We start from the raw sequence: 22650 nt of genomic DNA on the forward strand, positions 1-22650 counted from the left end.
GGCAGGAAACAAGCAATTATTTAAAAGTGAATAATGTTTTGGCCCAAATGAAGAAACAAGTTTCAGGCTGTGGTTTAGGTCGAGTGTGACTAGACTCATTATCTTTCCTCTCAGTCCCTTCTATCCTTGACTTGAGGAGAGGATGAGAGGAAAGGAAAGGAGACACTCCCAAGCTAACTGCCCATTGGCCCACAGGCATTTGGGAGAGATTTTAGCAATTGAAGAGGAAGGGGGTAGAGCAAAAGTCAGTGGCAGTGTGGAGGTCTTTGAGTCACTGGGCCCAGTCTGTCAACAGGTGGCAGAGGGAGAGTGACGCTCATTTCTTCACAAGAAAGAGAGAAAGAAGGTAGAGGAGGAGAAAACTTGAGAAAACCCTCAAGGGTAAGGGATCTTATATTCCACAATTCTTTCAGTTATTTATAAATTTGACTTTATTCATTTTCAATTCAAAATTTTAATTTGACAAAAAAAATCATTGCTGATCAGTCATTCAATGACCCTGTACTTATTTTTGAATTTTTACTAATTAATTAATAAGTGTTTATATATATATATATATATATATATACAAATTCAAGAAACCAATGATGTTTGTTTTCCTCCTCCTATCCTCCTATACACCGCTTCTTTTACTGAGCCCACACCCAAAGCCTTTTACTATGACAAGTGTTTCACGACTGAAATGGTAGTTACATTAGTTTTAGTTTGCATGGCAGCAATTTGTCTGCAGGGAGGCTGTGGAAATCTTGGTCAATGACAAATATGTGATTTGGCTGAATACAATTGTTTTATTCAGTGTTTTGTTTTTTTGGCTTCACCTACACTGATGTGTCTATAGTAATTTACTATAGTATATTGACCACTTTGTCACTGGCGTAGCCATTCTGCTTACATGGTTGAACGTGTTGTGTATTCAAATTCAGATCCACATGCTCCTCTCCATACCTTGTTTGTTAATCAATGTTTATTTGAGTTTATGGTGTGAATTACAGTTGCCTTTCTGTAATTCCAAAACCAGTTTGTCCATTCTTCTCTGACCTCTGGCATCAACAAAGAATTTTCCTCCCGCTGTATCTTCGAGAGTGGATGATTGTTTGTGTCTGTATGTGGCTCTGTGATGGACTGGCAAACTGTCCAGGGTGTCATCCTATGTCAGCTGAGATTGACACAGCACCCCCATGACCCTAATGTGGAGGATAAAGCAGTAGAAAATAGATGGATGGATGGATGGATATCTTCTTTTCTGGAACATTCTGTAAACCCTAGAGATGAATGGACTTAAATCACCTTCTGTCCCTTTTTTTAAACACTCGGTTTGAACTTCAGCAGGTATGTCTTGACCCTGTTTACGTGCCTGCCATGTGATCGGCTGACAAAATATTTGCATTAACCAGCAGTTAGTGGCCAGTGAGACTATATATTTCACATGCTTTATATCGTGGCCGGTGGCAGCTGGTGATTAAAAAATCAAAAGCAAAAAAACAGCTGCTGCGATCGATTACAGATCAGACATGGCGCTCTGTTCGGAGCTGACAGAGAGAGTGTCTACTGATGCTGCCATATCTGCAGCTGCGCATAAGAGCAAGTAACATGTTTATATCTGGTTATCTGGGCCAGTCCGCTCAGCTGTGTGGGCGGTCTTTGCGCGATGAATTGTGCGCCCAGGGTTTTCCTTTCCGTTGTATTGTAAGGGCGTTCCTGTGTGCGATGCGTCACTAAAGCCAGAGTCTACGGTAAAGATGTGTGCGCCCCCAAAGGAACCGGAAATACGTCACTTGACCGTTGACTCACTGTAAACGAGTGATATAACGTTTAGTCACATGTGTAACTTGTTTATTTAAATTTTCCACGTTTTTACATTACATTACATTACATGTCATTTAGCAGACGCTTTTATCCAAAGCGACTTACAATGGAATTGAGTACAATCAGCGACCATTTTTATAAACCATTTGTATAAATTATTTTAGATGATTCCTATCTTCTTCTTCTTTATGTGGCCTATATTGTCTGCGAAAGTTCTCATCAAGGTCCAGTTACCGACAGCTACTGCTTAAGTCGCCTATATAGCTTATTTCTCAGTGTGTTATTAACAACAGCAGTGACCCGTGACATAAAATAATACAAATATTTTGCACCTGTAACACGTGACAGTGTCTTAAAAATATCTGTTAGAGTTTCATTCGTTATTTATTATTCATTTGTGTATCCAGTTTAATACCACACTGTCATGTAGATACTCTGTCAATAAAGATGCCAGCACAAATTCCCCTCTGTGATAATGTAACATAAATATTTACATGAGCCGGGGTCTTATATTCTCACCTGGGCTGTCAGTCCACAAGATTTACATCTAATGCTACTGTGTTTACCCAGGCAATGCACAGAGTGCCTCACAAAATGAGCAACAGATGTGGGCCCTCAGCCATGCAAGATGATAGAGGAAGACACAGAAGGGGGGAAGGATCATAAGTAGCTGGGTTATTAGAAAACGTATCATGATTGTAAAATATGGCTACTTTCACTTTTCAACTTAAATCATTTGTGTTATTTAAAATAATATATATAATATAATAATTACTAATAATTATCTTGAACGTGGGTGGATCTGTGTATTACTATGCGTTGAACTCTTTTTCATTCTTTTTGGTATGGGTCATATTTTTATCTGATAGCCCCCACAGAGGATAAAGGGGCCTCTACGGTTCTGATGGAGCCAAGTCCTTATCGAGGTTTCCTTGTGGTCTGTGCGGCAGCAGGAGGCAGACAGACTCATGAAGATATGAGCTCTGCTCTCAGCCCATAATTGCTTTCAGCTTCGTCTTATTCTTGGTTTCCCTGTTCTGTCTGCAAGCTGCTGCAAGGGGAAGACAAAGATGAGAGGAAATGGATGCACATAAACAGTGCAAGTTTGCAAGCCCACATAAAGGCATGACCTTCCCATTCCTCTTTCTTAAACTCTTTTTTTTCTTCTCATCCGCGGGCTTGTTTAGTCCTATGGGATTTTAGTCCGCAGTTTAAACCCGGTGAAACAGTCAGTCTTTTGTCTGAGGGTTTAATGGCTCTCTCGAGAGCATGGTGCAAAAGTACACTTATTCCACTGCCTTGCACTGTCTGTATGTGTACACACTGTATGGGGACCTTTTTAAAGTTGTTTGTCTTAGTTCTTGAAGTGTGTCCTCCCCTCCATTTCTTTCTTTCCCAGTTTTGGAGACTTTTACAAACACACATGCACACAGACAGACAGACAGACAGACAGACATACAAGCACCCCTACACAGATTTTCAAGAACAGACAGTATTGTCTCAATGTGATTAAAATGCCATTGTTACCTTTGCAGACAGTCCCCTGTTTGTCTCTGAAAGCTATACATGACAGGTTTCATGCACATACTTAACACACATGTCTTTTCTTTCACCTTATAAAATAGTGAACACACATCACAGGTAGTCAACAAATATTTTACAGGCCCGTTGACATAGCACTGCTTTGACATAAATAAGTTATTGTCAGGGAGGAATTTTCAACTGTGATTATGGACATGTTGAATTCTACTTCAGCGTTGGCTTGAAACCCAGGTTGAAATGCTATCTCAATGATCCAGCAGATGAAAGCCATTGTGTTCTTTTTTTCTTTTTCTCCTTTCCTTTTCTTGCAGTCTTATGCATGTTGACTTGAATGACGTGCAAAACGACAGCCTATACATTATGAATGTGTCGCACATTGATGCCAAAACAGGGTTTGTAATCTTTGTGTTACGAGTCCCTGGAGAAAATCCAGTAAGCCTTCTTTATTTTTTTCCTGTCTGCCTGTAAATCCCACCTTCCTGTCTGACTGTCATTTACCCTTCCACTGATCTATTATACTGATTCATTCATCCACTAATCCACCCTATATTGGTTGATTCATCCTTCCATCATCCACTCAGCAATCTACTACTGTATATATTTACCAGTGTTATAATGTAACAAAGTACAAATACTTTGTAACTGTATTTCTAGAAACCTTTACTTTTACTCCACTACATTTCTTAAATAAACTGTGTAGTTTTACTCCAATATGTTTCCTCTAACTATCTTTGTTACTCGTTACAACCAAATACAATCAGAAGAAGTGTCTATGTAACGGTTTATATAATATATAGAGCTTTTCTAGTCCTGATGACACTACAGTTACATTACACTACACATACACTACAGTTTTGCCATTCACATGCTTCAACATGGGGCTAAGTGTCTTGCTAACGGACACACATAGACTAGCAGGGCCAGATATTTAACCCACAACCTTCCAGTTGAAAGACAACTCGCCCTACCACTGATCCACCATGCATTAATCCTTACTCCTCTCTTTTTTAATACTTTTACTTCTAAAACCAAAGTAAGTTTTATATCAGAAAATTACTTTTGATACAGTAAATGTCATATACTTTAAGACCTTTACTTAAGCAATATTATAAAAAAGTGACTTCACCTTCCACCTAAGTAATTTCCTGGTAAGATACGTACTTTTAGTCTGATATTTACACGCACGCACCCATGTGTATCCATCCATTCATCCAGTCTCTGAAACAATAGTTTTTCAACTGTGACTGCACCATTTCCCTCTTAATTCCCAATTTCCTCGCCGTATGAATCTTTCATCCATCTCTTTTACAAACACTGATGCATTCTCAGCATACAGCTGCAGTCTGTGGCTTGGAAGGTCACAGTGCTGTCTCCTCCAACGGTAATAAGAAAGGGGCCAAAAAAGTGTCAAGCATCAAATAAAATCCTGACAAGGAGCCATAAACATTATTACCAAGCATCGCCTCACGCAAGTGCAGTTCAGTTCCACATAGATATTCAGCCTGCTATCTATCTATATAATGTGTCTAAATGCTATTCACAAACACTCTCCATCATTTCCTCTCGTCAACTTCACTGTCTTTCACTTCATCTATGTCTTTCACTCTCATCTATATTTTGCCTTGTTTCCCATGTCTCTAGTTTGCCCTCCCAAATCTTGGCCACTGATAAAACACCCACTGAAGTCAAATTTTGGCCACCACATGGGCTGACAACAGCAATTTCTCAATGATGTCATCATGGCTCATATTTTTTTGTACAGACATTCGTCTCTCTAACCGCAAGCTATTGACCAGTAGCAATAAAACGGCGGATAAAATAACCAAATAAAATCAATCATACTGAGTTTGTACCGGAGAGAGACAGGTCATGGCAAACACTTGTCTGTTTGTTTTCTTTGAAACGGACTGGAGCATTTTGAGCAGAGCTACTTGAGTTACGTCCTGTTTAAATGATCAAGTGTCACCTATAACCCAAAGTCCTTTTTAAATAAATTGTGTCCCGCTGCGAAAGGAGCTTTCCACACAAGCAATTTAAAGTACAAGTCAAATGGTCTTGGGATCCCTGCTGAGCATCTCTGTTAATCTGATGATGGTTTCAACACAGTAGCTGGACAATTGACAGTTTTTTGGGGGCCTCTTGTTGACATTTTAATGTTTTGGCCAATGCTCATGCTGTGTCCAGTGAGACATTTGGAATCTGTTTCTCCCTTTGGACATTCAGTGCCTTTGATGCTCTGTGAGCAAATATTTTGATCCATGTGATTTTCTCTGGGATCACATACTCTTCTTCAAGGCTGCAACTATAGGTAAAAACAATAGATAACCTCGAAAATTAGAAATCCCATTTCCTAAACTACTTCTAGAAAGTTAGATTTGTCCTCTGTGGTGAGTATGTGCAATATTTGCAGTACATACTAATGCCGTATAACAACATAATATTTCAAACAAATTCCTATTCAACTACTTAACACATTGCTCTCCACTTTATGAGGGAGACCTGTTCAATTGCTTGTTAATGTAAATATCTGATATTTAGCCAATCACATGTCAGCAACTGGATGTATTTAGTCATGTAGACATAGTCAAGACAAGTTGCTGAAGTTCAAAACATAGCATTAGGAACAAAGGTGATTTATGTGACATTGAATGCATCATGGTTCTTGGTCTGAGTATTTAAGCACCTGATCACCGGGCTGTTCACCATGGGTTTTGCAGAGACTGATCTGGAAACAAAAAACATTATGAAGAGCCTTGTGTACCTGATTACCTGTGTACTAGGGGTATCAGATGTTTTTTTTTTCTGCTGCTTCTGCTTTTCCACCAGGAATGTAAACTCTCTAAAAAGCCTACTGAAGGTGGCATGCTATTTTGAAAGCATATCATTTGACTTTATGGCTTTTGAAGTTTACATGACATCACTGTCAATTAAACACAATGACATCATCAGTGAAGACAAGTTTCTGTGCTGAATCTCTGGAGCAGTTGACTGAGCACAACTTATGGTTTAGAGCAAAAGGGAACACAAACACACACATACACACACACTTGTGCAAACACACAATGGTGTCCCATTGAAAGTAATGTAATCTTTCATAATGTAACTAATCCAGACTCTGTTCTTTTCTCTCAGCTCTCTATAAAGCTTTAACTGGACAGTACAAACTGTTAAATGTTAAAAAAAAATGCCATTTTTTTTCTCTTGGCTTCTCCCTCTCTAGGGGTCGCCACAGCAGATGATCCACATACTTGGTTTGGCAGAGGTTTTTATGCCAGGTGGCCTTTCTGGCGCGACCCTCCCACTTATCTGGGCATGAGACCGGCACAAGGAGTACACTGGATGTGGCTCCTCTGTGTGGCTGGGGTCAATTTTTAGTTCCCAAGTGACAGTGAGCAATGGGGATTGGGTACCTTGCTCCGCAGTATCCCAGGGGTACCCGAGCCCTTGACCTGGCAGGCACTTGAACCGACAACCCTTCAGTCACAAGTCGAGTTCCCTTTCCACTTGGCTATGAGCTTCCCATTTCAAAAATGCAAACACTTGCACTTTATAAACAGATGGAATATATATTTCAGCTCCATAGTGGTCTCATCTGTGTCCAAATCTTGAAAGTGGATTGGATTTACTTTGCAGACATCAGACTGTTTTTACTGGTGTCTTCGCATGAGTAAGGTAAAAATCAACAGTCCCTGCTTTTTGGGGAACTATACTGAGGTCATCGGTACACTTGCTGTTTCACTCACCCGTTCTTCTATAGTCCTACAGCCATGACCACTAGACTCCTGTGGAGGGCCCTGTGCCTGTTGGCGCTACACTGCACCATCTCACTCTTCAGCTACGCCGACAACCTCTCAGAAGCCTCAGAGCAGGGAGTCACCTTCAGCCATGTCTATAAAATTGACATCCCTGGGAGCTCTAACTGTAAAGTGGAACAACTGCCAACCCAGGATGACACAGGTTATTACAGTAAAGTAGAGGAAAACCTTCTACTTTTAAACTGGACATTCATATTGTACCGCTGACCCTTGTCCTATGTTTCAGGTCTACAGACAGATCCCAGTGCAAAAGGAGAGAATGATATCGTCTTCAGACACAACATCAGGCTACAGACACCCAAGTGTGACTGTGCGGAGTCTGAAAGCTTCCTGTCTTTGTTGTACAGAGTCAATGGGCTGGAGGAAGAAGTTAACTACCTAAAGACCCAGTGTGCTCAGGGCTTGTGTGGAAAAAGTTGTGCTGCAGGTAAGCTGAGACACAAAGACTGACACGGGAAGTCAGTCAGACTCAAAAGTGACAGCCTATTCAGTAGCATGATTTAGGAGGAATTTTATCAATACTATCAACTGCAATACCCCCAGCAACATGTAGTTCTGTCAGGCAAACGGTATTAACATTTCACCGTTTCCCTAGGTGCGGACACAAGCTGCAGTGGTCATGGCATCTACCAACACGACACCTGCAGTTGCCTCTGTTATCCAGGATGGGAGGGCCCCGATTGCTCGGTGTCCTCCTGTCCAGATGAGTGCAATGACAACGGCCGATGTGTGGGCGGGAAGTGTGTGTGTCACCAAGGCTACGCGGGAGACGACTGCAGCCAGATCACGTGTCCAGACAATTGCAATGACAAGGGACACTGCGTGGATGGAAAATGTGTGTGTTTCCCACACTTCACTGGTGAGGACTGCAGCATACCCAAGTGTCCCAACGACTGCATCGGTAACGGCCAGTGTGTTAATGGCCAGTGCATCTGTGATGAAGGCTTTTATGGAGAGGACTGTTCTTTAGGTAAGCTATTTCAATTCTGAATAATAAAAAAAACTACCTTTTCTTTAAGAGTCCCTGTGTTGGAGAACGTATAAAGCCTTTAGTTAGCATCAAAATGCAAAATATGTTTAGTTTGTCCATTGTGGGCTATTGTTAAAAACATTGTGGTCAGAAGATGTCATATAATCAGATGATTGTATACTCACAAAAACACAAAATATTATTGTTTCAGTTTCTGTCAAATGATTAGGTGAATTTATTTCAACCTATATTTTACACACTAGACATTTAAGAAGTTAATAAACAGTGATCCACTTTGTTAAATGTATTAGAGTAATATATATTGTGTACAAGTACTAGAAATGTGTGAATTAAAAACTTATAAGCAAACTACATATTGCACAGTGAGGATTTAATGTTGCATGTATCAGAAGCTTGATGATATAAAGCATTCTTACATGGCGAGCTGCATATATAATGGTTAGTTCTAAAGTGTGTAGGTGATCTTTTTTACCGTACAGTTTAATTATACCAGACTTGTATTGAATTATGTTCATCATGAAACTCCAGATTTACATATAACCTTTTCATGCAGTCACCTTTATGGCTCTGCGCTCTTTGAATCACAGATTCTAGAAGAAGTCCCTGTACCGTTAAGAATATAACATTTACCACTATGACCCAAATTAATTTCCTTCTCATCTGTTTGATTTAGGTTTCAATGTTTCAGATTCAAACAGTGTAGACTTTGGCTTTAATGTCTCATGAAAACAACCTGGCAAAATACTTGGCAGCTTTACAAATAGAAAAAGAGAGAGAGAAAGGGTTAGGTGATTTGGTACCATGTTAGCTCACTAAATAGGGTTTGTTTTCTTCTCAACCACAGTTACCTTCCTTTGTTATCTGGCTTTTGCTGTTGGTTTTTCTCTTCTGCTGGAATATAATTATACTGAGGAGTAGGTCTTAGTGAGGCTTAGCTACTAAACTCATTTCTTACAATTTGAAATAAAGCTTTAGTTCAGTTTATTAGTAATGGTTATTATGGTAGCCTACAGTGACCTACTTCTATGGAATTCAAATAATCTCTCAACAGTTATTTCAGATGTAGCAGGTGACGAGGCCCTGTCACTTTTCTGACTTTGTGACCTCTGGTAGCTTTAGCCTCGACCACATTTGACATCAGGCTACGTCATACCACAGAAATAAGAGAACGCCCATCAATCATTTGGGGCTCCATCAAGTTTTAACCTCACAGAGGTATCATCACCTTTCTGGCTTAACGCACGACTTGCCAAGCCATTATCATGCCTCAGGGTAGAAAATTGCATTTTATAGAAATTTAAGATGAGGAGCTGAAAGGTGAGCAGCAGCAGTTTATGACTATGATAGTCTTTAAAGTACTCTAGAGGATTTGGTGCAAATGAATGACAGATCATTTTGCTTTGTCAACGCAGGACTTGTACAAGAGAAGATGCCTATAGTCTCCTTTAAATTGCAATGTTTGTCTGTGGCATTTTTTTTTCCTTTTATTTACCAGGAAGAAGACCAATTGCCTTTCAAGTGAACATTTTAGAAAGTAGAATAGGCCATAAATGGTCTCACAATAGCAGGTCAAACCCATGAGGGTATTTTATTTTCTCCAAGCTGGGTTTTACTCTGCAGAGGCAGCAAATGAGCTTCATGTGTAGGTGCTGTTGAATGGAGTCCAACATTAACACTGGCAGCAGAGGTAAAGTCAGGGAAGTCGAGGAAAGTGGGAGGTAAGAAAAAAGAAATCCCTGTGTTGATTCTAGGTGTTAGTAATAGTGGTAATAAGCAGTGGGCGAAGACGAGAACTGAAGCAAAACAGTCAAGACCTTCTTTGTGTTATGTGGCTTCTTGCCATTTCAACACCTGGATGATAGATGTCAGTTTGCTCCCTTGGTGATGACAGCAACACGACACTCAAAGCTTTAGATACACACTGTACGTCCACCGTAGCGCTGTTTCATTCCAATGCAACTGAGGACGAAGCTTGAGCAGTACTGTCTCATTTCTAAAAGAAAATCAGGGGTGATACAAGAACATTTGGTCAACAGTAAACAGTATAATGTCATTTAAGCTTCACAAACACAATTCAGATATTTTGATTTAACATTTAACAAACTCTCTGACTTTCTCAAACATATTATCTACTTTAATTTGTCAGCATTATGTTCAAAACAATGTACTCTTTGACTTTTGTCTTTGGCCAATTTTTCCAGGTGTAAAAATTTTTGTTTTAGTCACATTTTTCTTCTTCAAAACACATTTCATTCATTTTCAGAGAGACCACTCAAATCTTTCCACACTTTTTTTTCCAGTCTTTAAATGTTCATTCATTCATTCCATCTGTTCTAAAATATAACTCAAGGGTAAAGAGTGTTGATATTCGTGCCTCCAGTAGCATTAACTGATATTAAAAAAAAGAGTGCAAACATTTGAAGAAAAACACTGCGCTTCCTGTCTTTGCTGTGGTGAATAGTGTCTAAACCCCCGTCCCCCGTTTTACATTTCACCCTGAGGAAATATGTTTACATTTCTGTGAAATGTGGTTTAATTCTGTAAATCCACCACCATTTAGCGTTTATTTCCGTCTGTTGCACCCACAGAAAGTTCTTGTTAATGGAAAGCCTCGCTCCCCAACACTGCTGACTTGATGTCTTCTGTTTTTTGGCTGCTGTTGTGTTATTGTACTCTCCTGTAGTTATATACCTTCTTACCCCTTGAATCATTTTTCCACCATCGCCAGTGAAGGACTTTAGTCTTGCGTAACCACTGCAAAGCATTTTCTTTCCCACTTATTGCCATCTCAGGTTTAGCGAGAAACCTCAGCGTTAAACATGGATATTGAATTTGCCTGTTTTATGAATTCTCTCCATTGCTGTAAAATGAACAGACAGGTAAAGGAGAAAAGATAGAGCTTCCCAGAAAGTCTGCAAATAGCTAATTGTTCCTCCTCAAACACTGTGGCTGCTTCTTCTAGTTCCCTGCAGTGCTTCAAACTGACCCCTTACTGTGATTTATTTTATAATCAATAGATCATGAATCCTGATTTATGCACAGAAACACAACATCACCATTTTTACCCTGCACACACCTCAAACACTTAAAAAATATCCAGAAATGCACTATTTAATGACTAATGACACAATTCACTGTATATGCTTTTCAGTATATATTTATATAGCACATAACTCAAGCTGTAATACACTGAAATAGCTTTTAGAGCCTTTAAATGAAGCTGAGAGAAAGAAAGACAAGTTAAGAAATACAAAAATAATTAATAAAATGTTATGTTTAAATCTTTATGCAACCTATCCCCCCTGTTTTTTAGTCTCTTTATCTATTTTTCTTTTCCAGTCTTTGGCCCTCAGGGACTGCGAGTGGTCCAGGTCACTGATGTCTCTCTCCTGGTTGAGTGGAAGTCTGTTCGTGGCGCAGAATATTACGTTCTGACATATCATCCCAAGGGTGACACGAGTGCCTCAGAGCTGGTAACCTTTTTATTTTATTATTAGGTGTGTGGAACAATAGATTGAGCATAGAGCCACCTTTAAAAAAAAACAAAAAAAAAACATTTTTGCTTTGACCGGCTGTCTCCTAGGTTCGGATCCCCAACACAGAGAACTCCCACCTGATCACAGGTCTGACTCCTGGAGTCACCTACATCGCCCAGGTGTACGCTGTCATCAAAGAAATCCAAAGTGAAGCAGACAAGATTGAGGCTACCACAGGTGAGCATGTTTTGTTCAGCTGGTTGTTGCTCTTATTGTGAAAACGTCACAGCATCTTTTGGTGAAGCAATAAAATGCTTAAAACACTTCAGTGTTTAGCAGAAGTTGTCCTACCTATTCTTTCACATGACATGATACTGAATTCTGCTTTCAAAGGCCACAGGCATAATGTGAAGAAGGACGTAATACAGCTTAATAAGATAAATGACGATGAGCAGAAGAACAAGCATCATACCACAGGTTCATACATATGGACCCTTGGTGGAAATTTGATCAATAAACGTATTATGCATCAGTAATTTCAGTAAGCAAACAGGATTCAACACAGCAAACAAAAATAGCAACAATAAAGTGAAGAAAAAAGAAGGAAAGGTTACATCAAACAAATATCAATTGTATTAGTTGCCCTTTTGATTTGCTGTATGCACAGCAGTGCTTAGTGTCGTCAACTAAAGCAGAAAAAATCAGGCTTTTTACTGCCAATATTACCCAAGTTAGTCGAGCACATTTACATTTAGCGCCTACAACAAGCTCACTCCCACCACCTGACTTCAACTACAGCCAGATGAGCTCATTAAAGAAGAGCCTGGTAAAGTAACGCCTGTGAAGATGTCTAATTAAATACCCAGTATGTGCTGTATCTGTACATCTTAGGCTATATAAATAGGCTATTTATTTTGGCACCACCACGGTACATTAGCATTGTTCAGTGTGAGGACACCGGTGCTGCTGTGGCTCATAAACAAGACTGTTGCTGGAAAGGAATGACACTGTATTCACTGCTTGACTTTACAACTCTTCCCAGCTGTTTTCCAGCTAAAATGTTTAATCCAGGACTCACGACACACTGTTTTTTTTTTATTTACTGGTGTAAAGTGATCATGTAAATTCACAACGCCTTTGTAAATCAGGTTAATTATGGTCTGTTTTCCATATATAAACAATGATATTTGACATACCACACACACGTTATAATCTATAATTATGTTATCCCACACTTTCAACTGCAGAACCTTTTTATTTTAAGGTTTCACGTTTGCTATTACCTCTCGTGAACATAAAGTGTTACGCCCCCTCCCCAGTAAACGTAATAATATCGCTTGTTTAAGGTGTATGCATTGAAGGATTCAGTATGCTAAATTGCTTGCAGTGTCTTGTGTAAATTTGTTTTCCTTTACTTAAGTGTAAAAATATCTTAATGACTTGTCACGCGAAGGCTTTGCTGAGAAGTAACGAACAAGCCCGACGCTCATCATCACCAAGTGTTTCTTTAAAAAGCCAGTCTGTGAAATTTAAAGGTAATTACAAGGAAATGGCTCCACAGATGTGTTTAATGGAAATCGAACTTGCTCATAGATGTGGTGGGACACAGATGGGAGGAGAACGATATTACTAGGCAGGATTGGTGGGCATGAGTGAGACGAGCAGACAGACTGTAATGTGCAGGGTTAGCCATGGAAAACCTCAGAGCATGGTATTCCTGTATATGGGCATGAGGGGAAAAATCCATCATCTGGCTCATAGAGGAGGAGTAGAGAGCATGAGGCAGTCATTTCACTGAGCACATAGTTTTCAACTTCAAACGATGATCTACTTCAAAAGAGGGTTTAAGTGAATATTTTCCTTTTTCCCTCAGGAAAGCACAATAGCTGGCATTTCCCAAAGAAAAGTGAGCCCTTTTCATTTTGCACCATTTGTCTTCTTATAGTGATTAACATTATTGTCTTTTTTTTACCATACGCTGCAAATCCTGATGACCCCCTCTTTATCATGCACTGTTAGCTCTTAGTTAGTTAGTGTGTGAGTGATCATTTAATGATATATGATGATGTGACTGAGCACTACATTGTATATGTTTGCAATATCCTAGATACAGTGTTATCCATGTGTTAGGATAAAAACCCTCAAAATAATTATATCCAACCCTCATGGGGAGGGTAAAGTGATAGGCAATGAATGGACTGATGGACGTAAGATCATGTTTTGTTAAGGTACTCAACGGCCAAAGGCGAATTCCTGCTTGGACCCTCACCAAGGGAAGGTCACCTCAGTGAGTGGTTGGGATTTGTTTTCTTGCTCATGTGCACATGTGGGAGTAAAGCGAGGCAGATGGTTGTGATTACAGGAGCTTTAATATAGACTCTCTCCTTTTGAGGCTCACATATATGTAAAACTGGATTCATCTATTATTGGTTCATGTCTTGCTACCTTTCCAGGTGTTTCTGCTATCGATGATGTTCAGGTTCTTGGCCAGACGGAAGTCTCTATCCAGGTGGACTGGAGGAACCCACCAGGAGACGTGGATCACTTCAGGCTCACACACATGGACCCAGAGGGACAGGAGGAGGAGCTGAACGTGCAAAGTAGCCAGGAGGCTCGCACTAAGCACACTATTGTGGGTAGGTCTTTTGTCAGAGTCAAAAACTATTTTCACTTATTAAGATGTCATTTAAAACGTTGTGTTATTATGCTCAGTTTTGAAAAACAAAACTTTAAATTAGTACTTGCTTACTTCAAAACATACTAATGTACATTTTAGACACAGGTTTTATACCGCCTGAATACATAGATAGCTAAAATACTGAAGACTGCATTATACAGTGTATATACAAAATATTGCTTGTATGTCTTATCCTTCATCTGAAAAGGTAATACACAGTCTGCGTTTTTCTGCATACATCCCATCACACTGCTGAACAACTGTGTTTCTGGGCAGTAGAATTCATTTCTTTAGAGACCTATTTTGTGTTTTCAGTCACACTCCATCTTTCTTGACATAGCAAATGACTTCCTGTGTGCAGCGTGGGAATGTCGCAGTGCTGTGGAGCTTTATCAGCATTGTTTGAACTTATCTGACAGTCGTTAGAATGCAATGTTTTTAAAAGTTCAGAGTTTCATAAACATCTTTTTCTCTGTAGGTCTGTACCCAGGAACAGAATACCTGATCTCAGTGCAGGCCATCAAAGGAACAACGGAGGGGAAACCATCCTCTATCACTGGTGCCACAGGTCAGTGTCGACACATTGGGATTCATGTGTTGTGCAAACTAATTTGAAGAGAACAGAACGGAGCACGTCCATGCAGAAAATGCACTGAGACAGCCTCTGTGCTACAAATGGGAATGACACTTAAAATGAACACTTGAAATGATAGATCAGCCACTTGTGGAAGGAAAACACAGGTTATCCATTTTCCACTTAGTTCTGTATTGGGCGCAACCTCAAAAAACAGCTCTTAGTTTTTGTAGAGCTGTCTATAATTTACTAGTGGTCAGAAGCTAATAGAAAAAAAACATATAATCTGTCACACACATTATTCTGGAACTAGCTTTACCTTTCACATGCACGGCCAATGACAACAGTAATGACTACAGCCAGCCAGACGTGCAATTTAGGGTTAATAATAGAGGCTTGAATTTGATGATTTTGAATTGATGGCTGTGGAGAACATGGTTACTGAGAGGAAATGTGATAGGAACAGTGTAATGACAATAAATGTTCACTGACAGTTGAGGTGAGTAGTGATTTACAAACTCTTTCTGTGGCTGTCTGTCTGTGTTCTGGACTGATTTTAGGAAGTGGGTAGGAATTTGTTTTAAAGAGTCATTTTTACAATTGGTCCTAATATTCAGTTTCTTTATTTTAATATAAGGTGATTATTATTATTCATTTATATTTTAAATGGTCTACACTGGCCAGAGAATATTTCCACTTTCTCCCATTATTCTGCTCCTTTGTGCTTTGTTATTTGCCACTTATTGTCATTCATGCATCTTTATTTCTTTTCTTTTTCACAATTTGCTGATAAATTCTTATTTGAAAAGCAGTCCTCAGATTGATGGTGCTTCAATACTTAGATCCTTAGGCAGCCAATTTAATGGTTTTGAGTTTTAGTCATTAGTGTTAGGGAGGTGTTGTCAGGACCTAACTGGCTCGAGGGGTCCTGTCATTGCCTCGTTTTTTTTTCTATCTTCTGGTAAGCATGTCCCCTAATTGCAGGTGCTCGTGAATGTGCTAATCTACACCTTGCAGACATTGTCTTGTCTCCACTCCAGTAGCTATAATCCTTCATTTTAGGTCGGTGTAACACGAAAAAGGCTTAGCGCTGTTATAGGATGATAGCCCTCAGCTCCGCGAGGACTGTCCAGTGAGCATTCGTTGGTTTCACAGTGACTGACATGACACCACAGAGAGCACAGTCACCTACTATATCTCTCTGAACATGCTGGTCACCTTGGGCGGGCGATGGTTCTGCGTGGTGATAAAAAGGCACATAGGGAGGATATGTGTAAAATACATGGAAAACAGAGCAATAACAATAAAGAAAAGATCACACAAGTGGCAGTCCTCTTCATGGGAGGGCGCGGAGTCACTGAATGGGGTGAATTGATACTTAAATGAATGGAGAATTTATATATCAAGAGAAAATAAATGATATTTTTTTACCTGCTATAAATGCAGGTATAGTTTAAAGTTTATAAATGTGTTTTTGATTATGCAAAAAGAGAGCAGGAACAATGGAGGCAATGACAAACCTAGATATTAATAGTGAAATTATGAGCAAGAATAAAGACCAAAGGGGCTAAATGTGCACATCTCCCATTATAGATGCTTAGTTGCAGAATGATGTGTGATGAGTGATCTAAATGTCATGACTGAAATGAACATATAAATAAAAGAAATAAAAGAAATATCCTCACACCCAACTTTAATATAAGGAAGTGAAAATCACACAAATCTTTGAAAAATAAGAATATTTTCTTTTACAAAGGGTTTGAATGGTGCTGAGCATAATTCATTTTTCCAGTCTGACCCTGCAGCTTGTTTAATGTAGACTTGATGGATGGAATATGTATTTTTACTCCACACATGTGTCAAGTTTTGCTTCCTGGATCATCTTCTCTCTTTGTCTGTCTTTAAAAATTCTCATGGTCATGATGTACAAAGTAAGTTAAAGAATTCAATTACACATTTGAAAGCACCAGAATCAAAGGCATAACTGTTTGGGGACGTGCCATTGTCACTAACCTGCCAAAAGATTATTAGGTGTATAAACACAACACACCATGGCTGCTCCTGCTGCAAATCCAATAAAGTCTCCACAGAGGCCTATATAACCGAAAGCAGATGGGCCTGACGTATGGCAGAGAGAATGAATGTTTGGACTTGATGTTATCTGGACACATTTTAGCACCTGATGTGGTCCAGTGGGAAAACCATGTCTGCTCAGGTTTGAACATTAAATATGACTGATGTATGTTAACTAACTGGATATGAGGGGGGAAAAAGACGTTTAAAGAAAGAAGGAATTTTGAATGGATCTGACATAGAGTTGTACTTAGTTTGTTTTGTAAAAGATGATTTGTTTTGTCATTTTTACAGGCATGTGTACAGTGCATCTTGGGGATGTATCATACTGATAAAATATTATTTGAATTCATTCATGTACGTTTTGATGCTTACTGACAATTTGATTGTGTAATGGCATCTTATTTTGACTTTATTTTCATCAAACTCTATCATCTATCTATCAATCTAAGACAAGTGGCAACTGATTTGTAGTAGCTAAAGGCGCTTTTATATCATCCATATCATAGGCACCTTCAGATGCAGACAAATCAAGTCTTGAAGTCATATTATGGGCTGCCTACTTACTTAGATTGTTGAAGGGAAAACACAAACACAAAAAATCTCATTTGAAAGAGACAGGGGACTCCAGCTTACATCACAAGTTAAGCATAACACTTTTTTATTTTTAAATGGTTCATATTTGACATAAATGATTCCATTGATCCATCAGTTAAACATACACATACACAATGCATGGCTTCCACTGCACAGTGAGGCGGTGAAGCTATGATGAACGATGGCCTGTTACTACTCTATGTGCCTTGGGGTCAATGCCTTTGCTGAACATGCCACCCATAATGGATAAGCTTTTTTCCAAATGGCTGAAGCCACCGCTCATGTTGTGTAGCCCGGTAGCTGCTGTCGCTCAGCAGCTAGTGGGGTAGAACATCTGGGGTAAAAACAATCTATCATAAACTGTAACTTCAGCGCAAGCGTGGGCTCACTCAGTAAGCAGCAGTGTAGAAACTGTCAGGCAGCAAAGTTATATAAGAGCAAAAACAACACGTCTTTGTTCAGAGAGTAAAAATACATCACCAGAGAGGGAGGAAGCCTGTGTACTGGAGGTTTACTTTGCTAGTCAAAAGTAAAAGGCATTGCTCTCCAGAGAACCTAATGTTCTCCTGTTTTTCTCCACCCCGTTTCAGTCCAGTGTTCTCTTCAGTCACCTGTGTGCACTATTTCAAGGATCCAGAAACATGTGTTTGCTGCTTATTTATCTGTCAATAGCGTAATTCTATGGTTCCATTGATGGATGATCTTAAGGCTAATTTATGCTGCCATATTTCACAGTGTCCTTCACATGAAATAATATGGTTGTTAAGCAGTACGTCCACTAGAGGGCAGTGCATAGTCAAGCCTTTCTGACAACGCTATGTACATGGCAATGGTGAAGAATGTGACAATATTTCTCTTTATTAATTATTATTGTTTAGTTTCTTAACAATTCACATTTTATGCCTTTGCTGAAATGTTTTTAATGGTCTTGCTTGAACTATTTGTGACACAATAACCTCCCTACATTCTAGATTTTCCCTAGAAGTTTTAATAGGACATGTACAAATAAAACAACAGAGTAAAAGGACCAATGTTTCCATTTTTGAAATTGAGCTGCATCTGAAAATTCTCAGTAGGAGAAACACAAAAAGCCCAATAACAATCAAAAAGAGACACAAAGGGAACAAATACTTGTGTCAGTCTTTGGGTTTTGTTCCATTGTCTCTGCCATTATTCCACAATCCATCCATATATTTCTAGTGTGTAACTGTGAAATTGTTAGTTGTTATAATGTTCACAGACATTCAGCACACAAAAAAGCTGTTATTGGGTTTTCTCTTTTTTTTTTTTTTACTGAGAGACAAGAACTTGTTTTCCGGGAACACTGCTCACTTAAAGTTCTTGGACTTCTGCGTGACCTCTCATTTTCCACAATGGAGCAGTTAGTGCATGGCAGTCTGCGGAGCAGTGACGCCTAAAGGACAGAGAAATGACAGCAGGTAACGAGAGGGGAGACAGAGAGTGGATATAAAGCTAGACAGAGACCACAGATGTGACAGCTCATTGGTTAGAGTGCACAACTGAGAAGCCAGTGTGACTCCACCATCACCATTCATTCTTTTTCAACAGTTAATTGTTTGATAGTGCAATGCTAATATTTTCCAACTATTTTGTACTCTGATTTCAGTTACAAAAAGTATGAGAATGTTCCAGGGTTAGGGTTACATACTGTATATATATATATGTGTATATATACAGTATACACACACACACACACACACATATATATATATATATATATATATACACCAATTGACATTTTGTGCATTTCTTTTTGACAATTTATGGACTAATGAAATGATTGACAAAATGACAGACGATAGTTAGTTAGTTAGTTAGTTAGATTGTTTCATAACATTTCTATCATCACTATACAAACAAATTATATCATCAAAATGACCCCACATTACCTACAAAAATAGACCATAGCTCATAGTTCATCCCCCTCTCCTGGATGCATCATTAGTCAGTTTTCAGTGACTGACCTCGGCTGAGTCATTGCCACAGAGGAATAATCAGAAATGATGATAGCTTTTACATTTCCCTTTACTTCCTCTGGGTCTGGCTAACTGTGCCCCTGTGACTCTGCCTCCTTTATTTTCCCTCTCCTTCCCATTTGATGTTGCTCTTCACTTTCAATGGCATTCTCTCCCATCCACACATATAGAATACACAACCTACTGCCTCTGTGAACCCCTTAAGACCATGGACGTTACAAACAGGACCCACGGTTGGGCTGTGTGCTTGTGATGTTCTTTTGACGAGCTTAACAGAGCTTGTTCTCTGGACCAGAGGACACATTCCTTTTTTGTTCATTTGAATTCCTTAACATTGCAAAACGATAAAAATCTGGATAAGAAGTTTGGGTCAACTTACTTGCAAAGTTACAGGACAACATTTGCTCTGACACATAAAATTAGTGTTTACTAAATTCATGTGTTCATCAGGATTATTACCCTACCTAAATACTAACAGTGTTGAAGTAACACTACCTTGGACATGTGACACATTTTGTCTGAGAGTTGCCCAAATTTACCTGAACTTTATTAGAGTCTATACCCTGCTGGGGATCATGATTTTTGCACGTTTGTGAAATAATTGGTTCCTCTCTTTGTTTCTGGTTCCTTTCTCTTCAACCACTTTTTAGACTTTGATGCTTTATCTGATGCTTTGAACTTTATGAGAGCCTATACCCTGCAATGGATCATTTGATCTTTTTTCTTTTTTCAGACTTTGATGCTCCAACAAACCTTATCACCACTGAGGTAACAGAGGACACTGTGACAGTCTCATGGGATCGAGTCCAGGCAGAAATTGAGGGCTACATGCTGAGCTACACCTCAGCTGCAGGCTCCAGTTCAGAGATATTTGTCGGCCGTGATAGTACTTCATACAGGCTGATTGGATTAAAGCCTGGAGTTCTCCACAAAGTCTACATCTGGGCCTTCAAGGGAGACAAAGTCAGCAGGAAGAGTTCAACAGAAGCTGAAACAGGTAACTTTGAACAGGTCCGAGGTTCATAACAGGAGTAACTGCGTTAATGTCCACACAAACGTTGCCTAAGCACAGGTAAAATGTGGAACGGAAGTTTTAAAGGTGATGTGAAGACACATAGTAAACACTTTCCTATCTTTTAAACAAATATTGAATCCACTTTTCAATGTCATCACAAGGATCTGTGCTGCTTATCTCACGTGCTCCCAGTGCTTTCATCCATAAAGCCTGTGAGCTGTGGAGCTTTGAGTTTTACATTTTTTATTCTCTTCTAAGGTCCTTTGTGTGAGATACTCTTATCACAAATATCCTTTGAACAATGCACCAGTCACAAGTGTGTTGGTTTGCAGGAAAAAGAAAAAAAAAATGGTGGTAGCAACAAGTATAAAAGGATTGGTCACATAATACATTTAGCACTCTCAGCCCGTCTTTACCTAAATGCCATGATTAAACTCTCACACAGGAAGACTACGCAAAATTAGATAGACACCTCAGTTAAAGGCAGTTTACTTTACCCTGGAGCAGAAAGCCAATGTTGATTGGTCAGCAAAGGCACATATTTAGTTTCTCTTATGTTTTGCTATCCCTTAATCTGCCACTTGTGAAGCTTAAATTTGAAAAAATGCAGCTGCAGCAGCAGCAGCAGCAGCAGCAGCAGCACATATTAGAACACTCACTGGCCTTTAAAACTTAAATAAATCTATTTAATATAATTGACAACAATATGAAATGTTCACTGTTTACTGCAGACATATGTGTAGAGTTTGTGTGTGTGTGTGTGTGTGTGTGTGCTTTTTTCATCCACGTTCAGATACAGGAAAACAGACACGCTGGATGCAATTACCTCTCTCATACATCAACCAACAGGAGGCAAATGTCTGAAGCGACTTGAAACGCCGTTTGCAGGCTGATGATGTTATAAATATTGCATTTGTGGTTTCAAGGCGACATGGAAGTAACTTTAGCAAATTTATTTTACCAAGAGGAGGATGTGACTGAGGACTTTGTGAAGGACAATGGCGGATCGATTTTGAGCATTTTCCCTCAGTCATGTTAGTCTTTAAAGAGAATGTAAAGAGATATAGAGTGGAGATATGATGGCCATTTACAATGTGTGTCAAGGGATTCATACAAACCTGCCACATCTACAACCAAGTCTGAACAGGATATATATCGAATTAAACATTATCTTTACTGTAGGACAAGATATCAGTGGATCCTTGACTCATGTTTATAACAATTGTTTATTATGGTGCTGCTGTAGTGTGCATGTTCTTAAATAAACACAGCCCATAATATACTCACAGGAGCCCTGCTACTATGAGAACGATGTCAAACTTGCATCGCATGATGGGAAAAGCCACATCTGAAAGTTTGACATCAGTGTTTCTAACCTCTTACTGACATACAGCAGGCTATGCGTAACTGTCTTGTATGTCATGTTTGCACTGTGTGTGATCTTACTAACCATCACTTCCCATACAGAGCTGGATGCCCCTACTAACGCCTTGGCCCATGATGAGACAGAGTCCAGTTTCAGGGTGTCCTGGGATCATGCTTGGGCAGACATTGATGGCTATGTGCTAAGCTACAGCTCTTCTGAGGGTTCGAGGGCAGAAATCCCACTGGGACCTGACAGTTCTTCTTACACGCTGACTGGCCTGAAACCAGGAGTTCTCTACACCGTCCCCATCTGGGCCATCAAGGGTGACAAAGTCAGCAGGAAAATCTCAACACAAGCTGAGACAGGTCTCAGAAGTACACTTTTCCTCTCAAATCCACTTTTCTTTTTTACTATCTATCTAATGTCACAGTAAAAGGAAACTCCTTTTCTTGTGCTTGACATTGTAATCGATCAACATATCTCTCAAATGTTGCACAGATGGGTAACACATTAATGGGAAAAAACAACATACATCATTATAAGTAAGGTGTTGGGCCACAAATTTGCCAAACAACACGTTCTGCATATTCAATAACTATCTGCATCTATACTGGAGGGTTGAACACAATCCTTTCAAAGGATATTCTCTCTTTTTCAGACATCGAAAAAAAGCAACTGTAAAATCTCCCAACGTTGCATAGTAAGGTGTGAAAAATGGTGT

At 39.4% G+C, this 22650-nt stretch overlaps 1 protein-coding gene across 4 annotated transcripts in view; it reads left to right on the plus strand.

Annotated features, from left to right (window-relative positions):
- Positions 1–229: 229 nt before the first annotated feature.
- The window catches only part of tnn (tenascin N), a 31070-nt gene continuing 8649 nt past the window's right edge, over positions 230–22650 (plus strand). Inside the window, exons 1-10 of one of the 4 annotated variants that reach the window (XM_044046380.1) lie at positions 230–381; positions 7106–7305; positions 7390–7590; positions 7759–8133; positions 11494–11627; positions 11738–11867; positions 14084–14266; positions 14786–14875; positions 20282–20545; positions 22031–22294. In XM_044046380.1, coding sequence (XP_043902315.1) covers positions 7116–7305; positions 7390–7590; positions 7759–8133; positions 11494–11627; positions 11738–11867; positions 14084–14266; positions 14786–14875; positions 20282–20545; positions 22031–22294 — 1831 coding nt within the window. In that variant the 5' untranslated portion in view covers positions 230–381; positions 7106–7115. The remainder of the gene's footprint in view (positions 382–7105; positions 7306–7389; positions 7591–7758; positions 8134–11493; positions 11628–11737; positions 11868–14083; positions 14267–14785; positions 14876–20281; positions 20546–22030; positions 22295–22650) is intronic. The other 3 variants (XM_044046389.1, XM_044046399.1, XM_044046406.1) reach the window with 3 other exon arrangements.

This window comes from Solea senegalensis, linkage group LG1, assembly GCF_019176455.1.
Source record: "Solea senegalensis isolate Sse05_10M linkage group LG1, IFAPA_SoseM_1, whole genome shotgun sequence".
Taxonomy (NCBI): Eukaryota; Metazoa; Chordata; class Actinopteri; order Pleuronectiformes; family Soleidae; genus Solea; species Solea senegalensis.